General features: G+C 36.6%; 2 protein-coding genes across 3 annotated transcripts in view; both read right to left on the reverse strand.

The window, feature by feature from the left end:
- Positions 1-1,297: 1,297 nt before the first annotated feature.
- CCDC201 (coiled-coil domain containing 201) lies at positions 1,298-4,342 on the reverse strand. The gene is made up of 3 exons (XM_068674816.1): positions 4,249-4,342; positions 2,010-2,578; positions 1,298-1,465 (listed from the first exon to the last, which is right to left on the reverse strand). Exons 1-3 carry the CDS (start codon positions 4,265-4,267, stop codon positions 1,379-1,381), a joined length of 675 nt encoding a protein of 224 aa, XP_068530917.1. The 5' UTR covers positions 4,268-4,342; the 3' UTR covers positions 1,298-1,378.
- A 12,832-nt stretch (positions 4,343-17,174) lies between these two features.
- Positions 17,175-27,505, reverse strand: part of ADCY1 (adenylate cyclase 1) — a 160,601-nt gene continuing 150,270 nt past the window's right edge. For both annotated transcript variants that reach the window (XM_068674818.1, XM_068674817.1), the window contains 3 exons: positions 25,700-25,814; positions 23,390-23,514; positions 17,175-22,482 (listed from right to left, as the gene is read on the reverse strand). In XM_068674818.1, the coding sequence (XP_068530919.1) occupies positions 22,144-22,482; positions 23,390-23,514; positions 25,700-25,814 (579 nt within the window). In that variant the 3' untranslated portion in view covers positions 17,175-22,143. The remainder of the gene's footprint in view (positions 22,483-23,389; positions 23,515-25,699; positions 25,815-27,505) is intronic.

Genomic DNA, 27,505 nt, shown 5'->3' on the forward strand with positions numbered 1-27,505 from the left:
GCTAAGCATCAAACCAAGTGAGCATATTTGAACCTGAGGGGCAATATCACCTCACTGCCTGGCTACCACAGAAAGTTATGTCTGAGGACACTGCTGTTCTGAGTAACTCTGGAGAGTTCCATTTCAGAAGTCATTACTAAAAACATCCTACTTCCTCTTAAACACCAAGAGAGGCTGTAAAGCCACAGCTCCACTCTTGCATTTTTGAGCATAACATAGCTGCTACTAGTGAGTGTCTTGTAATGTTGGCATGGACCACACTTCTGCTTCTCTGCAGTCTTGAGCAAGAGACATTACAAGTTTTAGTGTGTAAGAAGGAAAAGCAACCGCTTCCCCTGCCTCTGTCCAGAATTTGCAGCTTCTTTTGAACAAGACCTCACATCTTTGGAGCCATTAGGAAGCAGGAAATCCAGTTTGCTGGTTTCAAAACCAGAACAGTCATGAAAACACATGTACTAGGAAGGAGGTAAATCTGTTTCGGGTCACTGTCGCTGACAACCCATTGACCGCTTACATGCTTTAAACTCTGCCTAAATATTAAGTAACATACAGCAGCAGGAACTAACTTAAGCATTACACTTTTGGCACTACTTCTTGACAGGTGCTTCACAAGCAGCTGTTTAAACTGAACTTCCATTTCAACAACAGAGCCTCCAGGGAAACACCCCCTCCCATCCCCCTCCAGCAGCTCCAGAGAGGAACAGAAAATCAGCAGCCTTTTAAAGCAGCTAGTGAAGCAGTAAGGATCTCTGATATGACTGTGTAGCACATTTGCAAATACATGGCTGGAACAAACTCATTTAGAACCAAACCTTCGATGGTTATTACAATCATTAATTAGTAATCTCCAGAGGCCGGCCTCCCTCCTTGGTGCCTCTCACTATTTCCTCATCTCCCCAGCTAGCAGCAAAAAACACTCCTGATTGCATCAGTTTTGATTACTCTTTAGATGAGGAGACTCTCCTCTGGCTAACCAAGGTTACGCTCATGTGGCCCACTAGGACTTTGCCACTTTGGTAACAGCAGCAATCCTAGGAGATTTGAATGTTATACAAAAATAGTGCTCAATGGCAGGATGAAGAATAATTCTTACATAAAACCTCTCTCTCCCTTGTTTATTCCAAACCTTCATCTACTGCACATTAACATTGTCTCTTATGTAGAGGCTGCATTTGATTTTTATTTGACACCTGCTATACCTAAGAGGCAAGAAAAATCACAGAACTCAAAGAGAAATCAACCAATAATAATAATAAAAAGCCTTCAGAAGGTAATAGATAGTCCAGGAAGCACTACATATTATCCAGGCATGTGATTTATTGAAACCAGTTATTAACACAAGAACCATGTGACAGCATTAATTCCAAACATATTTTGGTCACATTTCTTCAATTGTCAGCTCATGTTCTCTTGCTTCCTCAATGTTTTTAAGTTGACGAAGCACCCATTCTCTTTGTTTCTTTCTCTGTTATAGAAAAACAGAAATATTTAGTAAATCTGATTCTATGATTCATTTAGACTTCACTTTCTTTAAAAAGAAAACACAAATGCATCATAAATCAATCCAGCTAGATTTTGTCTGTAGATTTCATTTTAAGCTAAAGAACTTCTACTCTCAGAGCGGGCAGATTTATCTGTAGATTGCTTCTTTCTCCATTTTTAGGTAAGTTGCCAATATTAAGATATTTGAGATTTTTTCAAGTTTAACCATTAATTTGTTCCCATGCTTAAGTTTCTTCTAAAGAATGTGTATATATTTGCTACTAGTGTTCACAAATGGTCATGCAAGCTCAGAGGATAAAATAAATACCGGATTGGAAAATTGCATCTCATCTAATTAGGGATGATATCACAGATTATGACCCAATTCATATATATTCATTCCTATTGGTGAAGTTGAGAAGATGCTTTATTACCAAAATATTTCTGTACTCCTAGAAAAGTTTGTATATACTCAAAATTAGTAGAAAATTGTGTACTATTTCATAGCATATGGAGAATATAGTTACCACAATAGATTTATCAATTTTCTTCTTTTTCTTTTTTCCTATTTGGACATCTTTTATCCCTGGTATTCCAGTAACCAGCCATGAAGGTCCACTCCTGGGAGTTACTGCAACCTTCTCAGATGCTTTTGTTGGAGCTTGAGTTTCCACACTTGAGACTGCCTCTTCACTTGGTTCTTCATTTGACTCATTAGAGGCCAACACAGTGGAAAGTCTTCTTCTAGAAAATACAACCCGAGAACTTTTGTTTATCTCCTTGTTTGACTCTTGCAAGTCAAACACAGTTGAAAGCCTTTTTGGAGACTTATGAGGAATGTATGCTTCAATACTTGCTAGAGACACTTGAGCTACTGATCTGCTTAGAGTTGATTTTGGTACTGGGGATTCAAAAACTCTCTTACTGCCATCTTGATCCTTAACTGACTGACATGTCAAATCTGTAAGAGACGGCATTGTTCTGGAGAGCATTGAGTCCACTGGAGTGCTGTGTTTCACCAGTTGTTTTTTCATAGATCTTTTGACATTTAGAAAAGAATATTCTTCCTCTGACATCTGGAAGTCAAGTTTGCCGTCTTGAGAAAATAAAAAAAAAGAAAGAGAAGTGTCATTGCTCATATAGCGAGAGATGCTATGTAAGGTGTTCAGTTGCAAAAAAATAATAATCCAAAGCGCTCCAGTTTCCTTGTTTGCATTCTATCTCTACATGGAATGCATTTGTTGTACACAGTGTTCTTAAAGGGCTTAAGAAATAAAGCATCTTGTCACATACAACATTTACTCCTGTCCAAGCCCTCCACATATGAAGCTCCACGTTGATTCTAGCCCATCTCATTAACTCCAACTTTATTATGACTGTAGTTTCTCCTTTCAGCATAAGTAGATAATATGCTTTTGGTTTGCAGTTGCTAATGCTAAGTAAGACCCTTGTAATTACTGCATGCTAAAAGAATTAAAATATGGTAGCAAAAATGAAAGCACATTGGAGAAGCGTAGAGACATTCTGGATTCAAGGAAGAATCCTTTACTCCAACTACCATTTTGTCTCTCTTAAGGGCTCACAAACACCTTATTACCTTTCACTTACTATCTGTATTACTTCTAGACCTCAACTCTGATCCTGAAACAACTGTTTTGTACAACTTATTTTATAATAATGACAAGGTTACATTGGCAAGATTTCCCACTTCTACACCTGCACCAAGACCAAAAAGGAACTTGTCTTACATGTACAGAAGCCCAAGATAAATATATCTTGAACCATACATACTAGAGATCTCTCTATATATTAAACGCGTGAGCATTTCTAATAACTGTTGACCTATGTGGTTTCATGAGGAAATTCATGAACTTTATACAAGTTCATTGCATAAAGCTAATCAAGGAAATTTTATTTTTCTTTTCCAAAAATAAGTTATTAAAGATATTACAGGGGAGTATGGTGAAGCAGCACACAAAGAAACTTTGCTGATGTCATATGCATCTGTTCTCCACTAATAGGAAATATTTTGCACCTATGTAGGGTCCATTAATTTGGTAGAGCATTACCCCCCACTTCATGTTTCTAGAAGACCACATGGCCAGAAGGTGAAAAAAAAGCATTAAGCCTTTTCAAAATAGATGTGGTTTATATTTTTTGTTTGTTTGTTTTCCCCTCACCTCTCCTTTGAAAAGGGCTGGGAAAAAAGTATCTCAATCAATTTTATTTAGATAACTGTTTCTCCATTCACTCCTTAGCAGTGTTAGTTTGTGTGATATACCATGAGCAGTCTTCAGCCTACAGTTACTGCTATTTTTCCTTCCATATCCAGCCACACTGCCTTCTCTTTGTGTTTATTATAGAAGCTTACTCATAGTAAGCTTCTTTGAATAAACTTGTGAATCAATATAAGGAGTTTACAATTCCCCCAAACACTACTCAGCTATACATTTCGAGACTTTCCCCTTATTCATTAAATCGTAGTTTACAAATAAAAGCTGCCTTTTGTTTTGTATTTAAAAAAAATAATAATATAAAGGTGCTTCCAACCGAAACTTCTGAGAACAACATAATGCTATGATTAGTTCACATTTTTCTTTAATTCAAATATACCTATATAAGAGCAATGTTTTTACACCTACTTGAATTAATAGCACCATTATTAAAGGGGGAGTAATCTAAAATCAACAGAGAAATATAAACCATTTAACAATGTCAGAGCACACAGTGGGAGAACAAATCTTTGGCATGAGAAAATAACCCTACCAGTGCTATCAGATCCCATCTGACGTCCTCCACTACTCTGCTTCTCAGGTGATCTAACTTTAGTTGCTGCTTCAGTTCTTATAGCCCTAACAACTTCCCAGCATACTTTGCTGCAGACACTCCCTAAATCATGTATTTAGCATTTTTTAGGAGTTTCACTAGTACTGCTGAATAACAACAACAACAACAATAATAATAACAATAAAAGCTAAATAGAAATCTGGGATAATATAGTCACAGGAAAATTGGCTAGACAACTTATATATATGCTACATTTATTGCTATTGAGGTGCTGCATGTGGCCCATTTCAATCACATGATTAATCTAGTGTTCTATTGTCTTCACGTAACTGTTTAAGGCATATTGAGGATCTGTTGCAAAATGGTTGTTTGTTGATGGACTTATGTATGTTGATGGACTTGTATCTGCCACACAGGTTTTGTTTTTTGTTTCAGTTACCTGAAAAAATAATGAGAGAATAAATGTCAAATCTGCAATGAACAAGCTCTTTTAAGAAAAGTAGGTAGTGAAAACTAACTGAAGATTATTTTGATGCAGTCTGAATTTCATGGTGTTTGCAACTAGCAACTGTGGAAATGTCAGTATTTTATATTGAAGTAAGTGGTTTCAAAACATCACCTTTTAGATGAGAATTGTCCTGGTCTGAAATTGTAAGGTTCAGATGGAGGACCATAATTTTTGTTGACAGAGAAATGCATTTGGACTGAACCAGGCCCACTGACTTGCAAGTCAGCTTTGTGGTGAATGGCAGTAAGCAGCTGTTCTCACAACACCGTAAAGCAAGCACAGACGTGGAGGAGTGCATGCACAGATATTGGGGTAGCTCCTTTCGACAAAGCATGACTTGTGGACTTTTACAATCTAAGTTGATCAGACAGACCTGATTTCATGGCTTTATATGGGTGACCTGAGGCTGTAGAGTGCACCTAGCACAGAAGGCCAAAGGACTGATCTTGCCAGGAGTTGAACTGTGGTTCCAGGGAGTCTGAGCATTTCAAACTTAATCATAAACCACCCTCTTTTGCTGTATGAATAATAGTACTATGAATATAGAATTGGAGCTACCAGTTCAATATTTAGGAATAACAGTCTGTCAGTATATGGGGTAAGTTGCTAGGTTTAAATTATGTGCCCCAAAGGAACAGAAAGAGAGCTTGAGAAATGGAGGCACTTTACAATCACATGGATTGCATAAGTAAACATCCTGGAAATAAATAGTCTGTCCAGGTTAAGCTATTTATTTCCTAAAATCCCTGGGGAGGTTCTTACAGGAATATTTTGAGAACTAAACAAAAATTATTTTGAGTTATTTGCGGCTGGGCAAAAGAAAAAATTCTCAGTCCTTTATAAACATAGAAGAGGCTAGACCAGCCTTTACCTCATTTTGAATATTAGTAACTAGTTTTCAAACTAGTGGCCTTGTGGTTTCAAGAACAAACCCACCAGGTCATCCATACTGTACCTTGCAGAGCTTGGCAATCCAGTTCCTTATATAGCACTGAGCAGAGAGTGATGGCTTGACATAGTGTTGCAATGTTTGCACTGTCCTGCTGTGACAGTGAGACATACTATTGCCTCTCCCAGTAAGGCTGTGATGCAAACAATGCTGTGCATCATGGACGTGCACAAGATTTATTTATTTTTTTGTGTGTGTATCTGCACATAGTTGACATAATTTCAAAAGCTCCTGGCCACACCTTCCAGAACGTAGTTCATTCTTTGTCCTCCCCTACGTGTTTGCCCTCACTTTGTAGCATATCCTTTTCCAGGCTTCTCACAGTCCACCACTGGTGTCTGTAGCTGCATTATTTTTATGCCTACCTTCCATGGCCCTTTCCTACATAATTCTTAAAAATAACATCTCTCTGTCTCATCTAAAGTAATTACTTGCTTATTTCTCTAGTTCTTTTTCAAGTATTCTTAAGATATAAATTAGGATATTTGCAAATCGTTCTCACTATTAGCCATAGTTTCTCTTTTGTGTTAGAGATTTAGCTTTTTATGAAGTGATGGTAAGGTGTTACAGAGAACAGAAAAGAAGTAACTATGCAGAGATAAGCAAGAAAAGAGCCCAAAGTAAATGTGAGCATGCTGAACTCAGCAATCTAGCTACAGTGATGATATTGCTATAGCCTTGGTCTATCTGTAGCCTGGACATGAAACGTGTAAGGTCAGGCATGACTGTCATCTTTCAGACTTCTTGATGCTTTCAGAGAACACATTTTATATTTTGTCCTCACTCCTATTAATTATGTACCATTCCTTCACTAAAACTATGGTCCTTGGTATGATCATCCTTCTCTTCACATTTTCCACCTCATATTTGGAGCAATAACTCCTTATATCTGGATCCAGCTGTTTGATCTATGATTACATATGGTCCTTTTCTTCTGTTGTATCTATCATACAAGGTGAAACACAATTCCAGCATTATTATTATGCAGTCTCCATACATTTTATATTAAACCTCCTATGACTTTACATTAATAGCTTAAAATATTCTTTTGTTGGTCTAATTTTAGGACATAAATTCATCTACCTTTCTAAAATGGTTCAAAACTCATATAGAAAATGGTTTTAAATGTCTCTACTGTATTCCTTTGTGGGAAACATTAATTCTTAAAGTTTTCAGTTCCAAAACCAACATAAGTGGGGCAAACAAAAACAAAACAATGTTCTGTTCACATTTCAACCCTTTTATTCCAGTTCAAATGCATGCATTCACTTCAGAGACGTGGGAGTTTGAGATGACCTCATTGGGAAGAAAATAAACCTGGAATTATTTTTCAGTTTACCAAGGAATAACATGTATTGCCATAGGACATCTTTTTTCCTTAGTGCTCTGGCCTAATCTGAGAGACTGCCCGTCTTCAATTGCTGCTGTGTTCATTTCTTTATTTTCCACTCTGATGATGTTATCAACTAGTTCTCCTGAAGGGAACTTGGGTACTGAACTAGACCTCAGCTCCTATGCTTCTGTAACATATTAAGCTGAATTGGTTGTGTAATTCTAGAAGGCCTTCTCCCTGCTCTGGGGTAAGCATGATAATTTTTGGTGAAGAGGGTGATTCCACAAAAAGTACATAATGGACAGTAGGAAAAGAGCATGGTAAATACAGCTCATCATTCTACTGTTCATAGCGGGATGATACTTTTTTGGATAAATGGAAGGAAGGAGGAAGAGACAGAGGAAGAAAACAAGGGATGGTGGGGAGGAATAAAGGGAGGGATGGGGGGCGGAGGGGAGGGGTATGTAAAAAGAAGGAAAAATGCAGATAGGGATACAAAGATGAAAATGCTTTCCTAAATTTGCAGCCATACCACGAGAATAAATTAGAGGAAAGAATAAAGGAACGGAAAGGAATAATAAAATAGAAATTATACCATATTTCCTAAAAGATTTAGAAGATTTAGGCCCAGATTATTAGCTGTTTACAGAAGAAATCCATGGAAGTGCAAATCTAATTCAAATTCTCATAACCTTTTCTTCCTCTTTCTGAACTTTGAGATATAGTCAAGACAAATCAGAATGTTCTAAGACTGCCAATCAGACTGAACTTCCCAGTGAAAATAGGAGTGGCACATCTCATTTATCAACATGAAGGCTGAAAACAGCAGGGAACCTCATCATGAAGTAACCTCTACAGCTCTAGCACCTTCCTTTGTCTTTCCAGTGTTATGATACAGTGGGATATGAAAAGTAGCAGAGCCTTTGTCTCAGAGAGTTGTAGGCTCCTTGGGCAGCCACAGATGTTGAAATGGAAGCAGTACAAAACTCTTGGGGATGTAGCTTTTTTAGGTATGTAAAGCTGCATGAAGGAACCCACTGGGACTTTCAAAAGTGCCTTAATCACCTTATTTCCACTTATTTTAGTAGGAATTACATGCCTGGGCACTACTGAATATCCTGAGGTTTTTGATAGGGTATACTACGGGAAAAGTCATTTAATACATATGTTTTGAAGGATCTTTGATTAAATCTTGAGAAACCAAGGATTATAATCTTCTGTGGTATGTTAAAAAAGCTATACATATTTATGAATCTGCGCTCTATCTGTTTTGGCCATTTGGAAGACTTTACTCATTGTCAGTAGAATGCTGAATTAAGATAATATGATTACTGGAGGGAAAAAAAAAAAAAGAGAGAGAGAGAGAGAGAGAGAGAGAGAGATTACTTATAGCATGTGGAAATGTACTTTTACAGCTGTTGGAAATCCTGTGTAGGAATGATCTTTTTTTCTGGCCAGTGGCAAGGTCAATGTCTCTGGCTACATTGTCCAGGGATAGAAGTAAGTGTGGTACAATTTCCACTCTAACTGCTGTCATAGAAGTATCTTATAAGCAGCTTGAGGCTTTAGGGAATCCTAGACAGCTCAGTACTAGTAATACACTGAGTCTGAAATATGTTTCAGATTTTAGGTAGTGTACCTCTGCCATGACTGGGTCTATTCAGCTGGACAGCAAATCTGATTTTGCACACTGAAAGCAGCAATATGTATGCTGACGGAGATCTGCAGCTACTCAGAAAGTCAAACCTTTGTTTAAGCATTTAAATCTCCTTCCATATGATTAATTTCAGTGAGAGTGTAAGGAATAATGAGATTTCTTTAAAACCAAATAATTGCAAATGTTATCACATGTTTTTAAAGTGCAGGGAATTGAAAGTAATATTCTACCAGCTTTTTTTTTTTTTTTTTCTTCCCTGCTTTAACATAGGACTGAATAAACAAGTCTTAAGTCTTAAGGAGCAGACCTTTATCCCTTTGTTTAGTATCAGAACTCATAGGGAAGTTCAGTGCCACGTCCTACTACAGCAGGGCCCAGCTCTACCCTCAGATACAATGCTTGGTGTCTATGTGAGAGGAGGATTAGACTGTAAATATTTAAAGAAGCTGCTATCTTATAACCAATTATAAAACTCTAAGGCATTAAATATTGTTGCTTCTCTTGGTTAAACAAGCTTATAAAATACAAGTAGCCATTCTAAAACATTGTAGGGAATGCCAAACTGAGAAAAATATCTTTTTATATAAAGGTCTGGATGATTAATATTTGACTTTGAAAAGTCAAACTACCTAAGTGGTAAGAAACTAGGTACACTTTCATAGCAGTAGAGGTCAATAACCTTCATAAAATCAATGTGTCACCACCTGCCTTTGTAATTACGTCAATGACTCCTCTTCATTATATGCTTATCCACTTCAGCCTTACCAGAGTGCCACGATGTGTTCTATCTGCATGTTGTTTGTTCACTAGACGGTGTCCTATACACTTTCTACGTGTTTCTACACTCCAGAAGTCCATTGAGTTAATATTCAACTGGGATCTTTCCTCAGTGACTTGCTGTGTGTTATCTGATATGACTGCTCCTTTCTAATTATGTTGGCAATGCTGCTGAGGAGAACAAAATACTATTGCCAAAGTTCAATAAACATACCGAGTAACTATAGAGTTTGGGGGAAAACAGTCGGTGATGCTTTCATGACCTTTGGCAACAGCATAAGCACAGTTTGGTCTATGCCAAACAAATGTCTAACTTCAAATTTCTCAGAGACTAGAAAATGATGGATTTGCTCTACTTTATTACATCTAATAATAAACAAAAAATGCTGTGTTTGTGAAGTGCAGTATAGCCCTTTGCAGGAGGTCAGGCCAGATGATTATCAATGGCTCTTTCTTATCATATTAGAATCCCACAGACAAATTCCCAGGTGATCTGAGATAAGGGAATGCTAATGAAGTCATCAGAGTCCCACTGATTTAGTGAAGCAGAGCATTTGTGATAGGGAAGCTCATCCACTTTGTCTATGGTGACATAGTAATTGATATGTCAGGCTGTTTATGAAAGCCTTCATTTGCATCTTCAGACTAGGCCTAGTAAACCGAAAGGTAAACATTCATAATAATCATGACTACTTCTTCATCACTAGCTCTTTCTACTTATTCATCACTCACTTGCTATGGCTAAATCTAATAATAGTGGAGTAATGTCTGGTTTTAAGTATAGAAACAGCACAAATCTCAGAGTTTCATATTAATGCAAAATTAAATGCCTGTTTCTATCCTTTGAGCCCTGAACCTGAAAACCTATGCAAACTATTACTGCAATTGATAGCAGGAATAATCTACACAGGATTGGATTAGGACTCCTAGATAGCCTGGCTATACCTCAAGATCCCCATCCTCAAATGTTCTCACCACAGTTCAGTGAGAGATGAGAGCCAGAATTGTAACAGACAATTTCCACTACGTGGATTGCTTTCCAGTTATGGCCTTTTTTTTCCATAAGAATAATCCAAACAAGAATATGGTTCATGATTGGTACCTGTATAATTATTTCATTCTCATGGGCAACAGAACATCATGTTCTGCCAGCAGGAACAGTGCATTAGATGACCTGCTGACCTAGGGAATGGCTGCAAAACTGGAATGCTTTGACATAGATATAATGGCATTGCACCAATAATGCCTGGATGATGTACACTGTGTTCTCATTTTCCGTTCTTCCCTTCCCTCTGTTTTAAATTGACAATATCCTCTGGTAACATGTTTGGAAAAGAATACCAGTTCTAGTCCTGGGTGGTTTATGCTATAGAAATGCAGACCCTAAACAAGAAATTCCAGATACTGCATTTCTGTAAAATAAAGCACCCAGGAATTGAACTGCTGTTCTTGTCCAAAAATATTACCAGAGGGCAACCCACTGTTGATACTACCTCATTACTGAAGCAATACGAATTTTCACACTGTGTGATTATGTCTCTGAAGTGATTCAGCTGTGTAATGGGCATGACAGAAAAAATATTTCAGTGTACCTGAGCTGGGTCATTAATCCAGAATATGTGTTAACTATTGCATTAACATATGTGTGTGTGTACATATTTTATATACAATATGTATATATGTGTTATATGCATAACACCACCAAAAATAACACAGTGAGGGTCAAACTTCTTAATATTAAGAAAAATACATAAAATACCAGTGCAGCAGAATAGCTCCAATTAAAGGTGAATGCCAGATTTTCAGTTTATCTGCATCCTTTTGACTTTAGAGCTATTCTGATTGAAACTTATGAAGATATGGTTTCTTCTCTTTCAGAGAGGAAGAGGAAAATAAGAAATAGCTATGTAAGGCCTCGGACAATTCCTTTTATTAGTGTAAGGGCAGACCAAAAACTGTTCCAGCATACTCACTGTTATCACAGTAATTCTGTACTGAGCCCGCAAGGGAAGTGGCTGGGAAGCCTTAGTCTAGCATTTGGAAAACAAAACAAAAACAAAAACAACAACAAAATCTTACTTCTGAACCCAGGCTGTTTTTCTTCACAAAGGACTCTACATTTCGAAGTTATCTCAGAGCATATCTGAATAGACAGGCATGATAGACCTGAGCACCTCTGCTTTTGCTGGCCAGATGGCAGTCCACTGTGATTTGGCAGTGGTACAATCAAATTACTTTGGTTCTGTGCCCAAGCCTACAGAGTCTCTTAAGAGACATGTTACCTGATGCAACTTTATCAGTTTTCAAATCAATTTTAAGCTAGCATATATAATTCTGCACTTCGGCCTGTTCTGTATCTTGCACAGTTTTCTCAATATACACCACCTACTGCATCCACATAATTGGCCCAAATTGGTGAATTCTTGCTGGCTTGGGGAAAGGGAGAAAGAGAGATGAGCTTCTGGTCTCCCCTTCTTCTGGTCTCTATGGCCAATATTTTGCCAGTATTTGTGCATGTTTACTTTGCTCTGCTTGTACAGTGGATGGAGCAATTGGTTCAAGCTAGCTACCACTGTGATAAATGCAGAAAGTAAACATGATTGCAATGGAGCTGGATTGGTCCCATAAGGTTCTTTAGCACAAGGCAACTATAAAAGCAAAATTAAAGGATTGCTAGATGTATGCTCTTAGCTTGAAAATGGAGAAGCAGTATTTTGGACCTTTTGAAGGGCAGCTTCATATAGAAAAAAAAGAATTCAACTACACAAAAACAGTCAAACAAACAGAAATCCCAAACAGTTGTTTATTCAAGCAGATTTTTTTCCTTTATTTTTAATTGGATTTCAGAAATTATAATAGTGCAAACACTCAGTATAAAAGTTGCAATAAGAAATTTACATTCACATTTAACATTTCAGTCCATTCACTTTTTAACATAAAAATAGGACAAATATTCAATTGCTTTTCTCAATTTAACAATCCTGAAAAAGACTGGAAGATACTCTACAATATTCTATTTACATAAAAAGACCCGTATTATTAATGCAAATCTATCATTATAAGTTACCCAGTGTTAAGTTATTGTATTGTACTATGTATATACATACATATATATATATAGTGTATAGTTATATAGTTACAAAAATTATGTATAGGTATCAGTGGGCTAAAACAGTTGGAAAAATGTCATCTTGACTTACGAATTCATTTCTTAAAGCTATGACTATTTGTTTTATTTACCTACATAGATATTTCTGTTACGATACAAAAGGCCTCCTCCTGGTCCCTTTGAAGTCACTGGCAACAACACATTTGACATCAGTGGGAGAGGAACAGACCTTAAATTAAGGCCTGATCTAGCAATTCAACAATCATTGAAGTTAATATAAGCATTAGCTGTACTGGGCTGTAAATCAGACTAAAAGATCTTCGGAAACCTTGTATGCCAATCAAATAAAGAAAACAGTACATTTGGTTTTCCTTTTGAGGAATGGAATATCTCTACCTGATGCAAATGACTTCCCCCCAAAAGTCTAAGCAGAATATTCAAGTTAGTTTGCAAACAATGCAGAATTTGCTGCTAACATATGCAGCTAAAGCAGCTGGTAAGATTCCTGTGGCATGGTTTTCTTACTGAATACCTAAATCCAACCAACCTCATAAACCCCCCAAACTGTATCTTGCTTTACTCTTTTTTTTTTTTTTTCTTTTTTTCTTTTTTTTTTTAATAGAGTAATAACTCCAGACACAGACTACACGACCACCCTTGAAATGGGTTTGCACTTATTTTTTAAACATGACAGCATGAATCAGGCTACCACACTCCTGTTTAACCGTGTCTCTGCAGCTGGCAGGATTCAGCCTTACTTTTCAGAGTGCTGCCAGTTGCTGGAGTCTGCATTCCCACCGCAGGGTTCATTTATCTTGGGTTTACGGTCACATGCAGCCACTTCCTAACATTATTTTGTCAAAGCTCTTTCTATTCCCTTTAACACCTATTTGAAAACACTTCTTTTTTAAAAAAGAAAAAGGCTGGCAACCATGTGATGGAGGACATACAGAAGAAAAAAAGCAGTAAACAACTGCAATAAAAATGTGATGGAGGTGAACGACTGAGGGTCAGTTAAGTGCAGGAGGGTCATACTGATGACATACACTTTCTTAACAAGTGGTGCAGTGTTTATGAGCTGGAAGTCTTTTTTTTTTTTTTTTTTTTTTTACTTCCAAAGAACTAAGAACTGTGTGGTGTTAGGCAGGCAGGCTTGCCTAACTTCTTTTAGTCTTACTGCTATGGCATTTATTCTGTTTAAGTATTTCTAGGATGCCTAAAATTATGGATAAGCCTCCAATGGACACTGTGTCTTCATGTGTAGGCAGAACAATATTGATTGTAGAATACATGCTTCATGTCTGTTTTTGCTTCCTGCCTTAGGCTACTGGATATTTAATTATAAAAAGAAGGAAACATACACTTGTTAATTTGTCCAATTAACAAATCTGAAAAATACTTCATTTCCAAGCAGAAACTATGGACATGTACCAGAAGGGCTAAAATTCACCTCTTGACAGCAAAGTACAAGGACTAATCAATATGATAAAACCTGGACAGATGTTGTAAATTGCAGTATGGGTTTTAGTGGCAGAGATTTTGAGAGATGGGTCAAATTTAGCTGAAACTGCTGAAATTATGAAGTTCTAGAATTCTCTGAATTGGGTTAAATTACTCCAGAAACAGTAACTGCTCTTGGACTCTGCTTTTCTGAGTGTAAAGTCTTAGAGCCTTACTTTAGTTTTTAATGTATTCCATAATGTTGTCCAAATCTACCTCTGTGTAATAATCAGGTACTTGAACACAAAACAGAAACTTGCTTTGTGTAAGTCCAAATTTGAACACTAATATGTAAATGTAAATGGAGCAACTCACAAAAGCACTTTACTTCTTTTTTCTTAATTGAAGTACAATAATATCACTATAAAATAAAAGGAGAAAGGCTATATATCATAATTCTTTAGAAATGCAATTATCATTAAACAATGTTGTGATGGCACGAGTAATTCATTTTCATGTACATTTCATTGAAAATGCTTGATATATCACTTGAGTGGCATTTGAAATGTAAGAATAGACAACCTTTGCACCCATGCACACTAAAGAGTAAAAGTGAGAAATCACCTAAAGGACTTCAATGTGCCAACTCAAAATTGTCATAACAGAGGTCATCATTGACAGGTCTGGGATCAAAGTAGCAGATCAGGCACTTAAACAGTAAGACACAATAGTGTACAGAATCTTGGTAATTAAAATACACTTCAGCCTTGCCCGCAATGAGGACTGTTAAACTAGGAAATGTGGCAGTGCAGATACATGCTGTAGGTAAGTGTACTGGATATATTTAATCAGCATGTTGTGCAAGCGTGTTCTGAAGAGGAGGGCAGCCAGATTTTTCAAAGGAGCTCCAAGCTATCTGGCCAGATATCCTGCAAAACTCAGCTCAGTGTGTACACTGAGCTTTCTAGAAAATCTTTTCTTTATTTAACTTGGACCCACATGTACCTGTCTATGGCCTTCATTTATAAACACTTGGATCACTCCTTGCACTGGCATAGCTGTGCTGGTAGTAAACCGAAGTAGGAAAGAAAGTAATAAAAAAGGTTCACAGTGATGCACAGCACTGTTTGTTCCTGCAGTCTTATGCTGGTGTGACATGTCTGATGCCACAATAGACATAAAACAGGGAATCCCAGTATAAAGAAGCAGATCCTCTAGCATGTAGTAAGGCACGAGTAAAAACTAGTCCCTTCAGCACATTGGCTATGGATATTAACCAATGCTAATTCAGATTTCAAAGTGCTTCCTCATGATCAGAAAATAGGCATAAAAGGTAACAACCAACTATTTCTAATGATTTTGTCTGGAATTTTTAAAGCAGTTCAGCAAGAGATCTTGAACAATTTTGTGAACGTGAACAGACACCTGCTAACTCTTTGCTTTTTTTTTCTTTCCCTCTTTAGGCCCTTGAATTTGTCAGATTACAGATCACCCCAGGCGGCCCAAGCAGTTTGACATTTTGAAGCATAATTAAAGAGTGATAGGCAGGCCCCACCTAACCTTTACTTGTTTTTCTATTTATTTAGATTTACTTATTTATTCATTATTTAATTTTGCTCAGAAGTGAGTGGCCTGAAAACTCTGAGAGATGGCATTAAGAAGAACGAAGAAGAATAAATAAATAAATAAATAAATAAAAGCCTATATGGAGTTATGGAAAAAGCCAATCATAAACAGGGTTGGGGTAGAGAAGCAGAGTCCAGATTGTCATTAGTCACAACCGTTATGCTACAGTGAGATGTAAAATCCACTGAATTTGAGATGAGTTAGTTTATGACTGTTAGAAACCCTTAACTGCTGTATGAAGCCAATCATCAATACAAGGTAGTTGTTCTTACATACAAACTGTGATATGATAATCTGGAATGGGATAATCTACAATCTGATGACAGAATTGCTTGCAGGAAGTGTACTGCCTAGTTAATCCCATAATCACTTGATTAATCAAACAAACCAACAGATTCCTACGTCCTATTATAAAACTAGCTGTAAAATACAAGAAGTCCTTGTTAATCCATAATAGAAAGTATTCACAGTCCATCCTCCTTTTCCTCTGCCACCAACCTCAGTGTTATGCTCCTACAATACTCCTGATTTATCATACAGCACTTTTGTAAGTAATTCAAGTAGTTCCTAACTGTAGTATCATGGATATAAAAACTTTAAAAATGGTGCATGCCAAATATTTCCAAAATTTAAAGTTTGGTTTAGCAGCAATATGGAAAAATCAGTTAAGAGGACTGGTTACTAATTTATTGATCTTACACTACTACCAGACAGGGGGCCCAAACTGTGAGTCAGGCTGTAATATATAAACGGTGCATCCCTGTAAGCATGGCTTCAGTAGGAGCAGGAGTTGCATCAGCACAGGAGAACACAGGCAGCTCAAAGCCAGAATACCTGGTGAACCTTCTCCTAATAGTTCTGTTCAATAGTTTATGCTTAGCAATAGAAGGTTTTTGGAAAATGGCTAAAAACATTTTTAACAAAAATAAGGCAACAAAATGAATTTATATATATACATACATATATATATACATATGTATGTATCTAGTAAAATAATCTATTCACATTGTGTACTTTCCACATACAATAACTTAATACCATATTAGAAATTTATTCTGGGTAACATCAATGGGCCAATTCACCCCCTTTACCTTCCATAGTGTTGCACCTGCATACAGCAATAATGTATATGACACTTGGTCCTGCATGATGACAATACTACATCAAATGCAGTATCACAGAGTACCCACTGAATGTCAGATATTACATCATTATGAACTAGAATATCTGCTTGGTTTTTGTATTACAGTAAGTAGAGTTTATTGCTTCTAATGACCAGAAGGTACCTCATAAAAACAGCATAGATGTTGATAACACATTTCATATACTGTATTATGGAACTTGGAACACTGAGGTTGGCAGATCACAATCATTAAATTATTTTTCTTCTTATTTTGCTGTTTGCATTTAGATTTTGCTTTGCTGAACACACATGCAACTAGTGGATTTAACTTTGTGCCAGAAGTGATATGTAAAAAATATTTAGTAAAACATACTGTTTTGTACTTTTTAAACTTTTTTTTTTTTTTTTTTTTTTTTTTTTTTTTTTTTACTGAAGTCAGGCATGAGTGGCATGCAGTATATTGCAAGGAAAACCAAAAGGACATCAATTTCCAAAGGATTTATAGTCTCCATGCACATGTAAAATGTCTGTTACAAAAATTTGTTAAAAGTGTGCCTTTTTGCCTCTTTTTATACAAGTGTACATGCAATTACCTGTCAAAGCTAAAACTATTTACAAAATTTCACACAATACATCTTTTAAAGTGAATAGTACATGAAAGGCCAATGTTTTCTGTTGTTTTGTAACACTGTACAAGATTAAAAATAAATAAGGCATTATAATACAGGTTTATCACAAATTAAAAAAAATGTTGGTTTTCACTGTAATACAAAACTCTAACTTGAAAGAACATTATGGCTAAATAGTCATCCTGCCTGGGCAGAACACATACAGAATCTGGACTTGCTGATGCAGAGAAAATACTTTGATTCTGCTACAAGCAGGTATTTATTCAACACATGAAAATGATTCAAGCTAGTTACTATTGTATTTGGATTTCTCAAAGCACTGAAATGGCACAGGTCATACACAGTTTCCTTTCAAACAGTGGCTCCCAATAACTTTCTTTTGCTTTACAGACAAATTATGGGCAAAAATATGAAAGAGACTTTTATAATCTACTCTGTTACAGTGCTGTAAAATAGTGACTTCGGTTCAATACCAGAGTGAGGCATCACTGTAACCCAAAGCAAAACTTGGCCTACAGAAGTTCAACTCTTGACCTTTGTAATCATGCTAAATCCCTGCTGATTTCTGCAGGCCTTGTGGGCCCATAAGTGATGCAGATTCAGCCCTGTGAGCTGAAGCTTTTTACTCTCAGTCTCACCTAGAGAAAGCAATGGATAATTTGTATATGTTTTAGTGAAAACAAGAGTGCAACTAGTTACATTTGGAAGCATCTACAAATAACAATGCATTTTACAGGCTGGATAAAACAGGTTTCTACTCAATGTGAATGGAAAATGTTTGGAAATATCTAGCCAGGAATTCATCTGAATGCTAATTTGTAATCTCAGCAGAGAATAATAATTAAAAAATCATTTAAAGATAAAGGTAGCACAGGAACACTTTGAAATTAGCTCCCAAAACAGTGAAGTAAGTTTGAACATCTCTGATACTTATTTCCTTATATAAAGAACAAAACTTTATCTATTACTATTATCTTAAAGAGAAAACGTGCAAACTGATGTGAAAAATTGTGCTTGCTATTGACACACATTAACATGCCAAAATGGCATCACATTGTTGTAGGGCTCATATCTGTTAATTATTTCAAGCTAAGAGCTGCAGAAGTGCAGGATGCTATTCTACCTACAATACAGCCTGTCGCTACCCTCAGTTAAAAGTTAGGGACTTTTGGGTACTGTGCAGCAGAACTGACTCCTTGCTGGGGCTACCGCAAGGTCACCTAGTCAACAGTTTCAAAACTTGACCAGGAAATTAATAAATGCAAGATAGGAAACGCAATTTCACCTGTTAAAGTAAGTCCAAATCAAATCCCTCAGAACTATTTGTAAAGATATTAGAGTTGGCCACATGTGATCTTCAGCCAATAAAAGAAGTTATGACAGACTTCTCTAATTTGGCAGAAAATATCCATTTATGGGGTTATCAGAAATCTTACTACTAGATAAGAGCAGAGACATTATAGCTATCATTTAAAGCTGTTATACAAGATCTGAAATAAAACAAGAAAATACACAAGAAAAGGAAAAGGAGGAAAATTATATGAACAAAAAAAAAGGGAAAGCATAAAGGTAAGAGCACAGCTTCAATATATCATGATTTAAATGGATGTTTGGACTCCCCTGCTGGAATGTCTGATTAATACTGCCTATCGTTTTCATATGGCTTTTTACTCATTTGTGACTTGGCTGAACTTTTTTCATGAGTAGTAGGAAAAAATAGAGTTTTTCCCATTAAAAGAAAGATAAATCAACAACAACCACAACAAAAACATTAATGTTAGGATGAGGAGAAAGTCTGGAAACTGACTTCAAATACACCATCACTGATAGCTTAAGATAGCCCACACAAACTGGACTAGCTGTAGTGCCAAAAAGACATCCTGGTGCACTCACCTTGCTCCAGAGGCAAAAGGATCCCACAGGTAGATAGCCAATGGAGAGCACCTATCTGGTCCTTTCCATTCAACATGAAAAATATTCTTACAAAAGACACTTGCCTCATTCATTTGTTGGAGAAGAGGATCAGGCTTAGAAAACCTTTGCCCAAGGTAAAGGAGAACCTTTGCTACATGATCTTCTTTGCTACATGATTTTCCACTGACATTACTCCATGACTAGGCTGGAAAAGAGTCTGGGAATAAGAACAGTCCCCAAAATATCAGCACAGGGAGCAATTCATTCTGCTCACTGTTAATTTAATGACAAAAGAAACAATGGCAATATGATTATATTTTGGACCTGTTTAAAAAAAAAAAAAAAAAAAAGAGTAAGAAATAAATACTTCCATTTTAAGATTTGAAGGTGGATCAATGTTTATATTTGGTCTATGTGGTTATGTACTACACTATGATCTGAAGCAGCTTTGTAATAACAGGACATGTGAAAAAAGGTTTCATTACTATCAGTGAAATTGTATCAAGTCCACTGCTACAAATATTGTGTGGCTTGGTCTCTTTGGGAGTGAAACTGAGTGATTAATGCTATTGGACGTAATAGTTTCCATTTAGGTTAAATATGTCACTTAATTGCATTGTGATTTAATTCTTATAAACCTATTAGAAAAACTAAAATATGCAGTGCACTTTGCATGGATACCTTTTACTCAGTTTAATTTTGTAAATATTTATTCTTCTAAGTTTGTGTTCTCTATGTGTATTTATTTAAATGGCTTTGAATGGCACCAAAACAGAATTATATAATTCTAAAATAATACCTGTGAACTGGATAGCTGTTAGTAATATAAAGAAATGCATTGACTTTTCACAGGTCAGACAGAGTGTATACACCCAATAGCCAGGAAACAATTTACATTTCTTATAGTTGTTTTAATCACAACAGTATTTGTGCTATCTTTGTAATCAAGCACCTAGCTGACAGGATACCAGGTAAAACCTTGCTGAAAACCAGTGGAGTCCCACAGCTACACAGGGAACAGAAACTCCTGCAGATTTTCTTTAACAATTTGTACATGTCTACACAAAATTTGTCCATATGCTGATTGCAGAAGAACCACATTCAGTATCCTCTTTCCACTGAAATCAGTAACAAAATAGGAAATGTGGAATATACTATATATGTTTCCTAATGTACAATCTTGACAACTTCTGCAGTTTTTTTTTTTTTTTTTTTTTTTTTTTTTTTTTTGACTAAAATGAAGCTTTGCATGTTTTTTGACAATTTGAAGCTTTGCTTCTCTTTTGGAAAGCAGTGAGCCTGGTTAGATTGTGCATCCCCATTATGGCAGCTGTTCATGGAGCATGTCACCAGTCATCCACAGCCAGGTAACTCTTAGACTACCCCCTCCTACGCAATGCATTTCACATCTAGACTGGTGTTTCAAAATGAAACCATTTATGAAAGGATGTGGGCTCTATTAAAGGAAAAAGAAGTCACAATATATTCCCTTTTATGCAGGTTAAGAGCAGCCTTCACTTTCATGGTATGTTTACCAGTGTGCTCCTCAGTTAGGCAAAGTTTGACTGTGCTTGTTTCTCAGAATTATAGCTTTCTATAAATGTACAGCTTTGAGGAGTGAGCCTGGATAGAATCAAGATATAAAAAAAACAACAACTATGGCATTAATTTAGAAATCAATTAAGACATAAGACCTGGCAAATATACAAATAGCACAAAGCTAGCAACAGCATGTTTGAGCAGCTTAGAAAGGTATAGCTAAGTCCTGGAACCGAGTTACATGACCTATGCTGTTTACAAAAGCCATCCAATTCATAATACCATCCTTCTGCTCTTCGATAAAATCAGCAATATACATAAAGGAATGTTTCTATATTGCTGAAGTGTATTGCTCTATTTGGGGGGTGGCTCTTCTGTCTCACACAGAATCTGATAACCTCTGAGGAATTAGCAACTTTTAAAACTCTAACACCTTTTTTTTTTTTTTTCTCCAATGGATTTTTTTTTTCCAATGTAAAAAGAAAACATATTGCTCTTCTGCCAAAATTAAAGTTCTGTTGTTTATCTATTTTACAACCTAGTGTTATTGTTTGACTTGGAATTTCTTCAAAGTTTTGGAGCATGCAAGTAGAATTTGAAAAATACATAAGGTTTAGCAATTACCTGAATCCAGCCTTCGTTAATCTGCCACTGACAGTGCAATGAACACTTCTCGTTGCTTTAACTCATGCATTGGGAGCACGGTTTTTCTAATTCTTGCTGTAGCCCAAGAGAACCTTCATCTGCCACACACTCCACAATTAATTGCAGCTTTTCTAATCCCAGACCCAACAATGCTGGCTATGACAGAAAGAGAAATCTCTTTGCTATGTCATTGTAGGTGGATGTGTAAATAAATACATATTTTAATGTTTTTCTTTTTTTTTTTTATATATATATAACTATATTAATTCTACGTAGGAGTGTTTGTATATGTGCATATATAAATTAAAACATATATATACACACACACTCATAAATAATTGCTTGCACATTTATCTCATTTTTTTTTTCCATTTACCCATTAAAAATGTCAAGAAAATATTCCTTATTTCCAGAAAATCAGGTTTTGACTTTTCTAACAGAATTGCTAGCCCTTATATATTCCATCCCAAGAGTTCATTACACAGTTCCCAAGTTCTCTTTGGTTGGGTTGTAGTGGTCCTTGGTTAATGCCATGGCCTATATGACCTCTGATCTCTTGGTAAAAATTCAGGGAACCATTGCTTTCCAAGTTCACTGCAAATGGCACAACCAAATCTCCTTTGCTCTACGCCTCCTTCACAGCCGGCACAGAGGGAAGATAATGCAGTGTTTGATTTGTATGAGTGGCAGATGCTTGAACTGCTCCAAGCCCAGCATTTACGGTAAAGCTAGCAACTGAGGACACTGATGGACAGCTGGTACCCAGTTTTGTTTGAATGTTTGATTTTCCATAAGGGTATATTTTCCGCTCTAAGTTTAAAGATCGTGTTTGTGGATTATTTCCATTGGCCTTTCCTTCCAGGAAATAGGTCAACATTTCACCTTTTCCCTTTACACTGACTTTACCCCTGCACACAAATTCATAACTGCACCTCTTTAATATCCGCTGAACTTCTTCTGTAACCTGAAGAGAGGGAAAAGAAGAAACAACAACAAAAAAATATATTAGTTTTTCATTATTTTTTTCTGTTCATATAAGGTCAATCCTAAAACTGCCAATCCCTCCCTATTTTACTTATCTGTTGTGAAGTACCCATAAGCAGAATGAATTAACATGTACTGCTGCTCTTGGGCTCACTAAAAGCTTTCTTAAGGAATTTAAAATCACTGACCAAACTGGAATCTCAGAAGCAGAAATTCTGGTCTCAAGATGAATAATTACACAGCCAAATTAAGCTCTGTCTGTCAGAAGTATGTAGTCAAATTCTCCACTTTTCTAAGCTGGATCAGTTCTACTGATGGTAAGTTACTCCAAAAGGCCTTTTGATCCCTGGAGTCTAAACAGGTATTTTGGATAAAGAGTTCGTTGAGATTTTGAGATGTGCAGCATTGCTTCTAGCCAAGCTCTAGTAGAAAAACAATATTCTGCCTGTGTAGCATCTCCAATCCAAAGGATTTGAGGAATTTTTAAAGCCATATAAAATGCAGCAGGATGCAAATGGACACAGATCCCTTCCTTGTAGTCCTTATTCAGGCAAAATTCCTACAGCACACTGGGTGCCCCATGCAGTGTTGGCATTCCTGGGCTTGCCTCCAGCTGAGTGCAATGCAGCAGAGAACCCTGCTTCTTCTGATGGGAAACAATTTATCTGGATTTTATGAAGTAATGAAGCATATCATGGAAAACAACTACATATCTGTTTCCTGATTCATCTGGAGAATTTTGCTTTATTCAGAAAACAAAAAACAAACAAACAAACAAAAAACACAAAATCAAGTAAGGCTGCATTTTTTAAGGAGTCTTAAAAATGTAAACACATATAAAACAGCAGTTATATAAAGTTTGTAAAATTATCTTAGAATGCAGTCACCTGAATTTTCCCTTGCACTCCAGTACTATCCATCCGGCTGGCAACATTTACAGTGTTTCCCCAGATATCGTACTGTGGTCTTCTGGCTCCAATGACTCCAGCCACTACAGGCCCAACGTTAATACCTAAAATCAGAACAATAATGAGTTTGTTTTTTCAGTTGTTTCAAACACTACAGCATATTATTGAAGGAAAACATAAATCTTATAAAACAGACTTATCACAAGTGTCCTGGAATTCTATTGGTCATAGAACACAATGTATGTTAACACCAACTGGACTTTCGAATTTGGAAGAGTTTTAGATACAAAACAAAGACATATACATAGATATCTAATTGGAAATGCAGTATGATAAACAATATAAAAAAATAGCCCATTTGTTGATTTTTTTTTTTTTTAAGAAAAGAAGAAAAGTAGTGGTTACTACACAATTTGTCTGTGGAAAAATTCAAGAAAAATTTTTAAAGACCTTTAATCGTTTGCTATGACTTCCACTGTGGCTGTTCATACAAAGCCTTTCTAGTGGGGGATTTTCCAAGCTGAACAGAAATAGTGGCTTTGAAAACACAATGAATGGGGTAAGAGAAGCATGTCATAGTAGTTATCACTACTAGACAACTCAGGACAACTCAGAACAGGTTGTAAGAAGAAGATAGTACGTGAAAACAGCTCAAGCACCTTTTTCAGGAAAACACTGGGCTTCCTTCTACATTTCTGACAGATTTTGACACTTGTTTGAAAGAAAAAAATGGGATGTTCTATTTTCTGAGTGCCCTTTAGGAGCTGTAATTGTGAAATCCTCCATAATGTTCTATGCAAAGTCTTTCCCAGGCAAGTTATACAGCAGAATGGGGTTTAGAAATTTGTCTTCTACCCCTTTCTGAACCTGGAAAAAACAGTTGTAACATGGTTCAAAAAGAATTTCAGACTTCTGATTATCAGGATATACAGAAGGTCAAAGATGTGTAAGTCTGCCACTGCCATCCTTGTTGTCTTTGGTCTTTCCTACTATCCTGCTATTAGCAGCCTCACTTTTCCCCTTATCTAGTTGGTTTTCATTGGAGAGCAGTGAGACAGGAGGAAGGAAGGGAAGAGAAAATCTTGCTCCTTAAGCAGGCTGGGAAAACGTACTCACAGAGGTAAGGCTTGAAATAGCATATAAAGGATTCCATGGGAAGGACTGTGCTGTTAAGACCAGAGAATTTTTTTTGTTGGATTAAACAGCACTTATTCACCAAGACAGGTGTGAAGACTGGAAAAAAAATTGTGTAATAACAGCATAAAAAAAAAAAAAAAGCAAAGGTAGAACTTCTGAAACTGTACACCAAAGCTCCCCTGTGCACTGAAAAATATCAAGATGCTAGTTGTTTTGATTTATATTTTAATAAAATTAAATCTCTCTCTCTCTATATATATATACAAGATATCTACATATTCAAATATGTATAGATCATCCACTGAATCTCTATTACTGCTATAAATCCTGGACTATACATGTGGTCAAGTTTCTGTTTCAAAACTTCCATCCATGAAATAAATTAAGAATTTTTGTTCAAACTGTGTCCTGGCAGAAACGACTGTTTGAGGTGATTTGGAGGGGGAGGTGCTGATCTCTTCTCATTAGTGGGAGAATCAAGTGGGAGAATCATCAAGGGAATGGCATGCAATTGCGTCAGAGGAGGTTCAGATTGCATATTAGGAAAAGAGCCTTCACCAAGAGGTTGGTAGGGCACTGGAACATGCTCCCCAGGGAAGTGGTCAGGGCACCAAGCCTGCTGGAGTTCAAGGAGCATTTGGACAACATTTTCAGACATATGGTTTGATTTTTGGGAGGTACTGTGTGGAGACAAGAGTTGAACTTCGTGATTCTTGTGGATCTCTTCCAACTCAGGATATTTTATGATTTTTATGAAAAGTTCCCACCACACTTTTAATGCCAACAATGTCTATGCAGATGCTGGAGTACCTAACAGTTAAATACAGCTGGAATTAGTTTGCACCTGTTAAGCAATGCAAAGCAATGTAAGCCACAATATTAGATACACTAATAATATTGTATAAAAATATTTGTGCCGTTTCCTTTTAGGTGCGTGTAGACTTAGACACTGTAATTGAACACAGGTTTAATTCTTTAGTACTGATGACAACCATTCATGCTGCTCATCTTCTACATGGATGTGCACATTCTACAAGAAGGCTTCTCAGTTTTATTCAGGAATTCAGGGCAGGCAGTCCTTTCCAGACAGTACAAGGAAAGTTAAAAAACAACAGTGTTCCTCTTGTGTGATAATTGTAGAATGTGACTTACCTACTCGTAGGACAAAGTCATTGTAAGACTGATAGTTGATTTCATCAAGAACGTCAAACATCTCTATTGCAAAATCTGCCAGTGCACTCAGATGGGAAAAAATTGATTTTTTAGCCTAGAAACAAAATGGTGTTAAACATTAGATTAGTTTGGTACTAAGAAGCAGCTGAAATACCGATATGAAAAACAATGAAAGGCACAAGTTGGATGGCTTAGGGAAGGAATTTAACCTATTATGCTGCCCGTGAAAGGAACTTTTGATGATGATTCCAGCATATGCACTATTTTCTCAAATACTGATTCTTTCTCCCTTCCCTTCCCTTCCCTTCCCTTCCCTTCCCTTCCCTTCCCTTCCCTTCCCTTCCCTTCCCTTCCCTTCCCTTCCCTTCCCTTCCCTTCCCTTCCCTTCCCTTCCCTTCCCTTCCCTTCCCTTCCCTTCCCTTCCCTTCCCTTCCCTTCCCTTCCCTTCCCTTCCCTTCCCTTCCCTTCCCTTCCCTTCCCTTCCCTTCCCTTCCCTTCCCTTCCCTTCCCTTCCCTTCCCTTCCCTTCCCTTCCCTTCCCTTCCCTTCCCTTCCCTTCCCTTCCCTTCCCTTCCCTTCCCTCTTTTTTCCTTTTCCACTCCTCTTTTTTTCTGATTTCTGGGAAGAATGGAAAGCACAGTTCCCATGGTTAAGTTGTTCTGTTGCTAGAGAGCTGCAGATGTTTGTTGTGAGCATTTCACAGAATATAACCTGGTTTCTTACAAAACTACTTTGCCTGATGATTATTAATAGCTACAGTTTCTGCCCTTTTCTCCCTTTGGGGATTTTGCTAGATCCCAGCTCCATGGGTCCATGTTGTTCCCATTGACAAAATTCCTGTTATGTTTAATCCTGCGAGATACAGAACAGCTCTATTTTCTTTCCTTTCCAGGCAAGCTGAAGTGATTTGTTATAAAACATACCTAAATGAACTACAGCAAAAGAACCAGAAAGGATCAAATAAAATAATGAAGTATCAAGATAAAAAGATAAAAAGATAAAAAGAGAAAGAGAGAAAGAAAGAGAAAAAGAAAGAGAAAGAGAAAGAGAAAAAGAAAAAGAAAAAGAAAAAGAAAAAGAAAAAGAAAAAGAAAAAGAAAAAGAAAAAGAAAAAGAAAAAGAAAGAGAAAGAGAAAGAGAAAGAGAAAAAGAAAAAGAAAAAGAAAAAGAAAAAGAAAAAGAAAAAGAAAAAGAAAAAGAAAAAGAAAAAGAAAAAGAAAAAGAAAAAGAAAAAGAAAAAGAAAAAGAGAAAGAAAGAGAAAAAGAAAAAGAAAAAGAAAAAGAAAAAGAACCCCCCAAAACAAAACATAAAGAAATACTTTTTACACCTACAGTCTAATTAAACTGTTGAACTCATTTTCAGAGAACATTGTTGATTCAAAAAGTTTAGTTAGATTCAAAAATACTTATACAAATTAATGGAAGAAACATTTGCTATGAACTGGTAAATAGATATTATCTGTAGATCTAGAATTTCTTAAACAGCGTATCATTAGAAAGTAGAAAACAGAGATTTGCATGTTTGCTCTGTAACTCATACCCTTCCCCCAGTATCTACTGTTGGTTCATTAAAGATAGGTTACCAGGGTGGACCTTTGACCTGACTCAGTATTGTTGCTCTCACGTTGTACTTTTATTTGAATAATAAATATGAATTCTTGAACAGATTTACAAAGTGAAAGTCGGCTAAAGGTAGGATATGGTGAAAGAAATACAGGGTCATTGGCTGTCTAGCTTCAGTATGGTGTTTCACAACATGGCTGTGGTAGCTGGCATGAGATGAGAG

This window comes from Anas acuta, chromosome 2, assembly GCF_963932015.1.
Source record: "Anas acuta chromosome 2, bAnaAcu1.1, whole genome shotgun sequence".
Taxonomy (NCBI): Eukaryota; Metazoa; Chordata; class Aves; order Anseriformes; family Anatidae; genus Anas; species Anas acuta.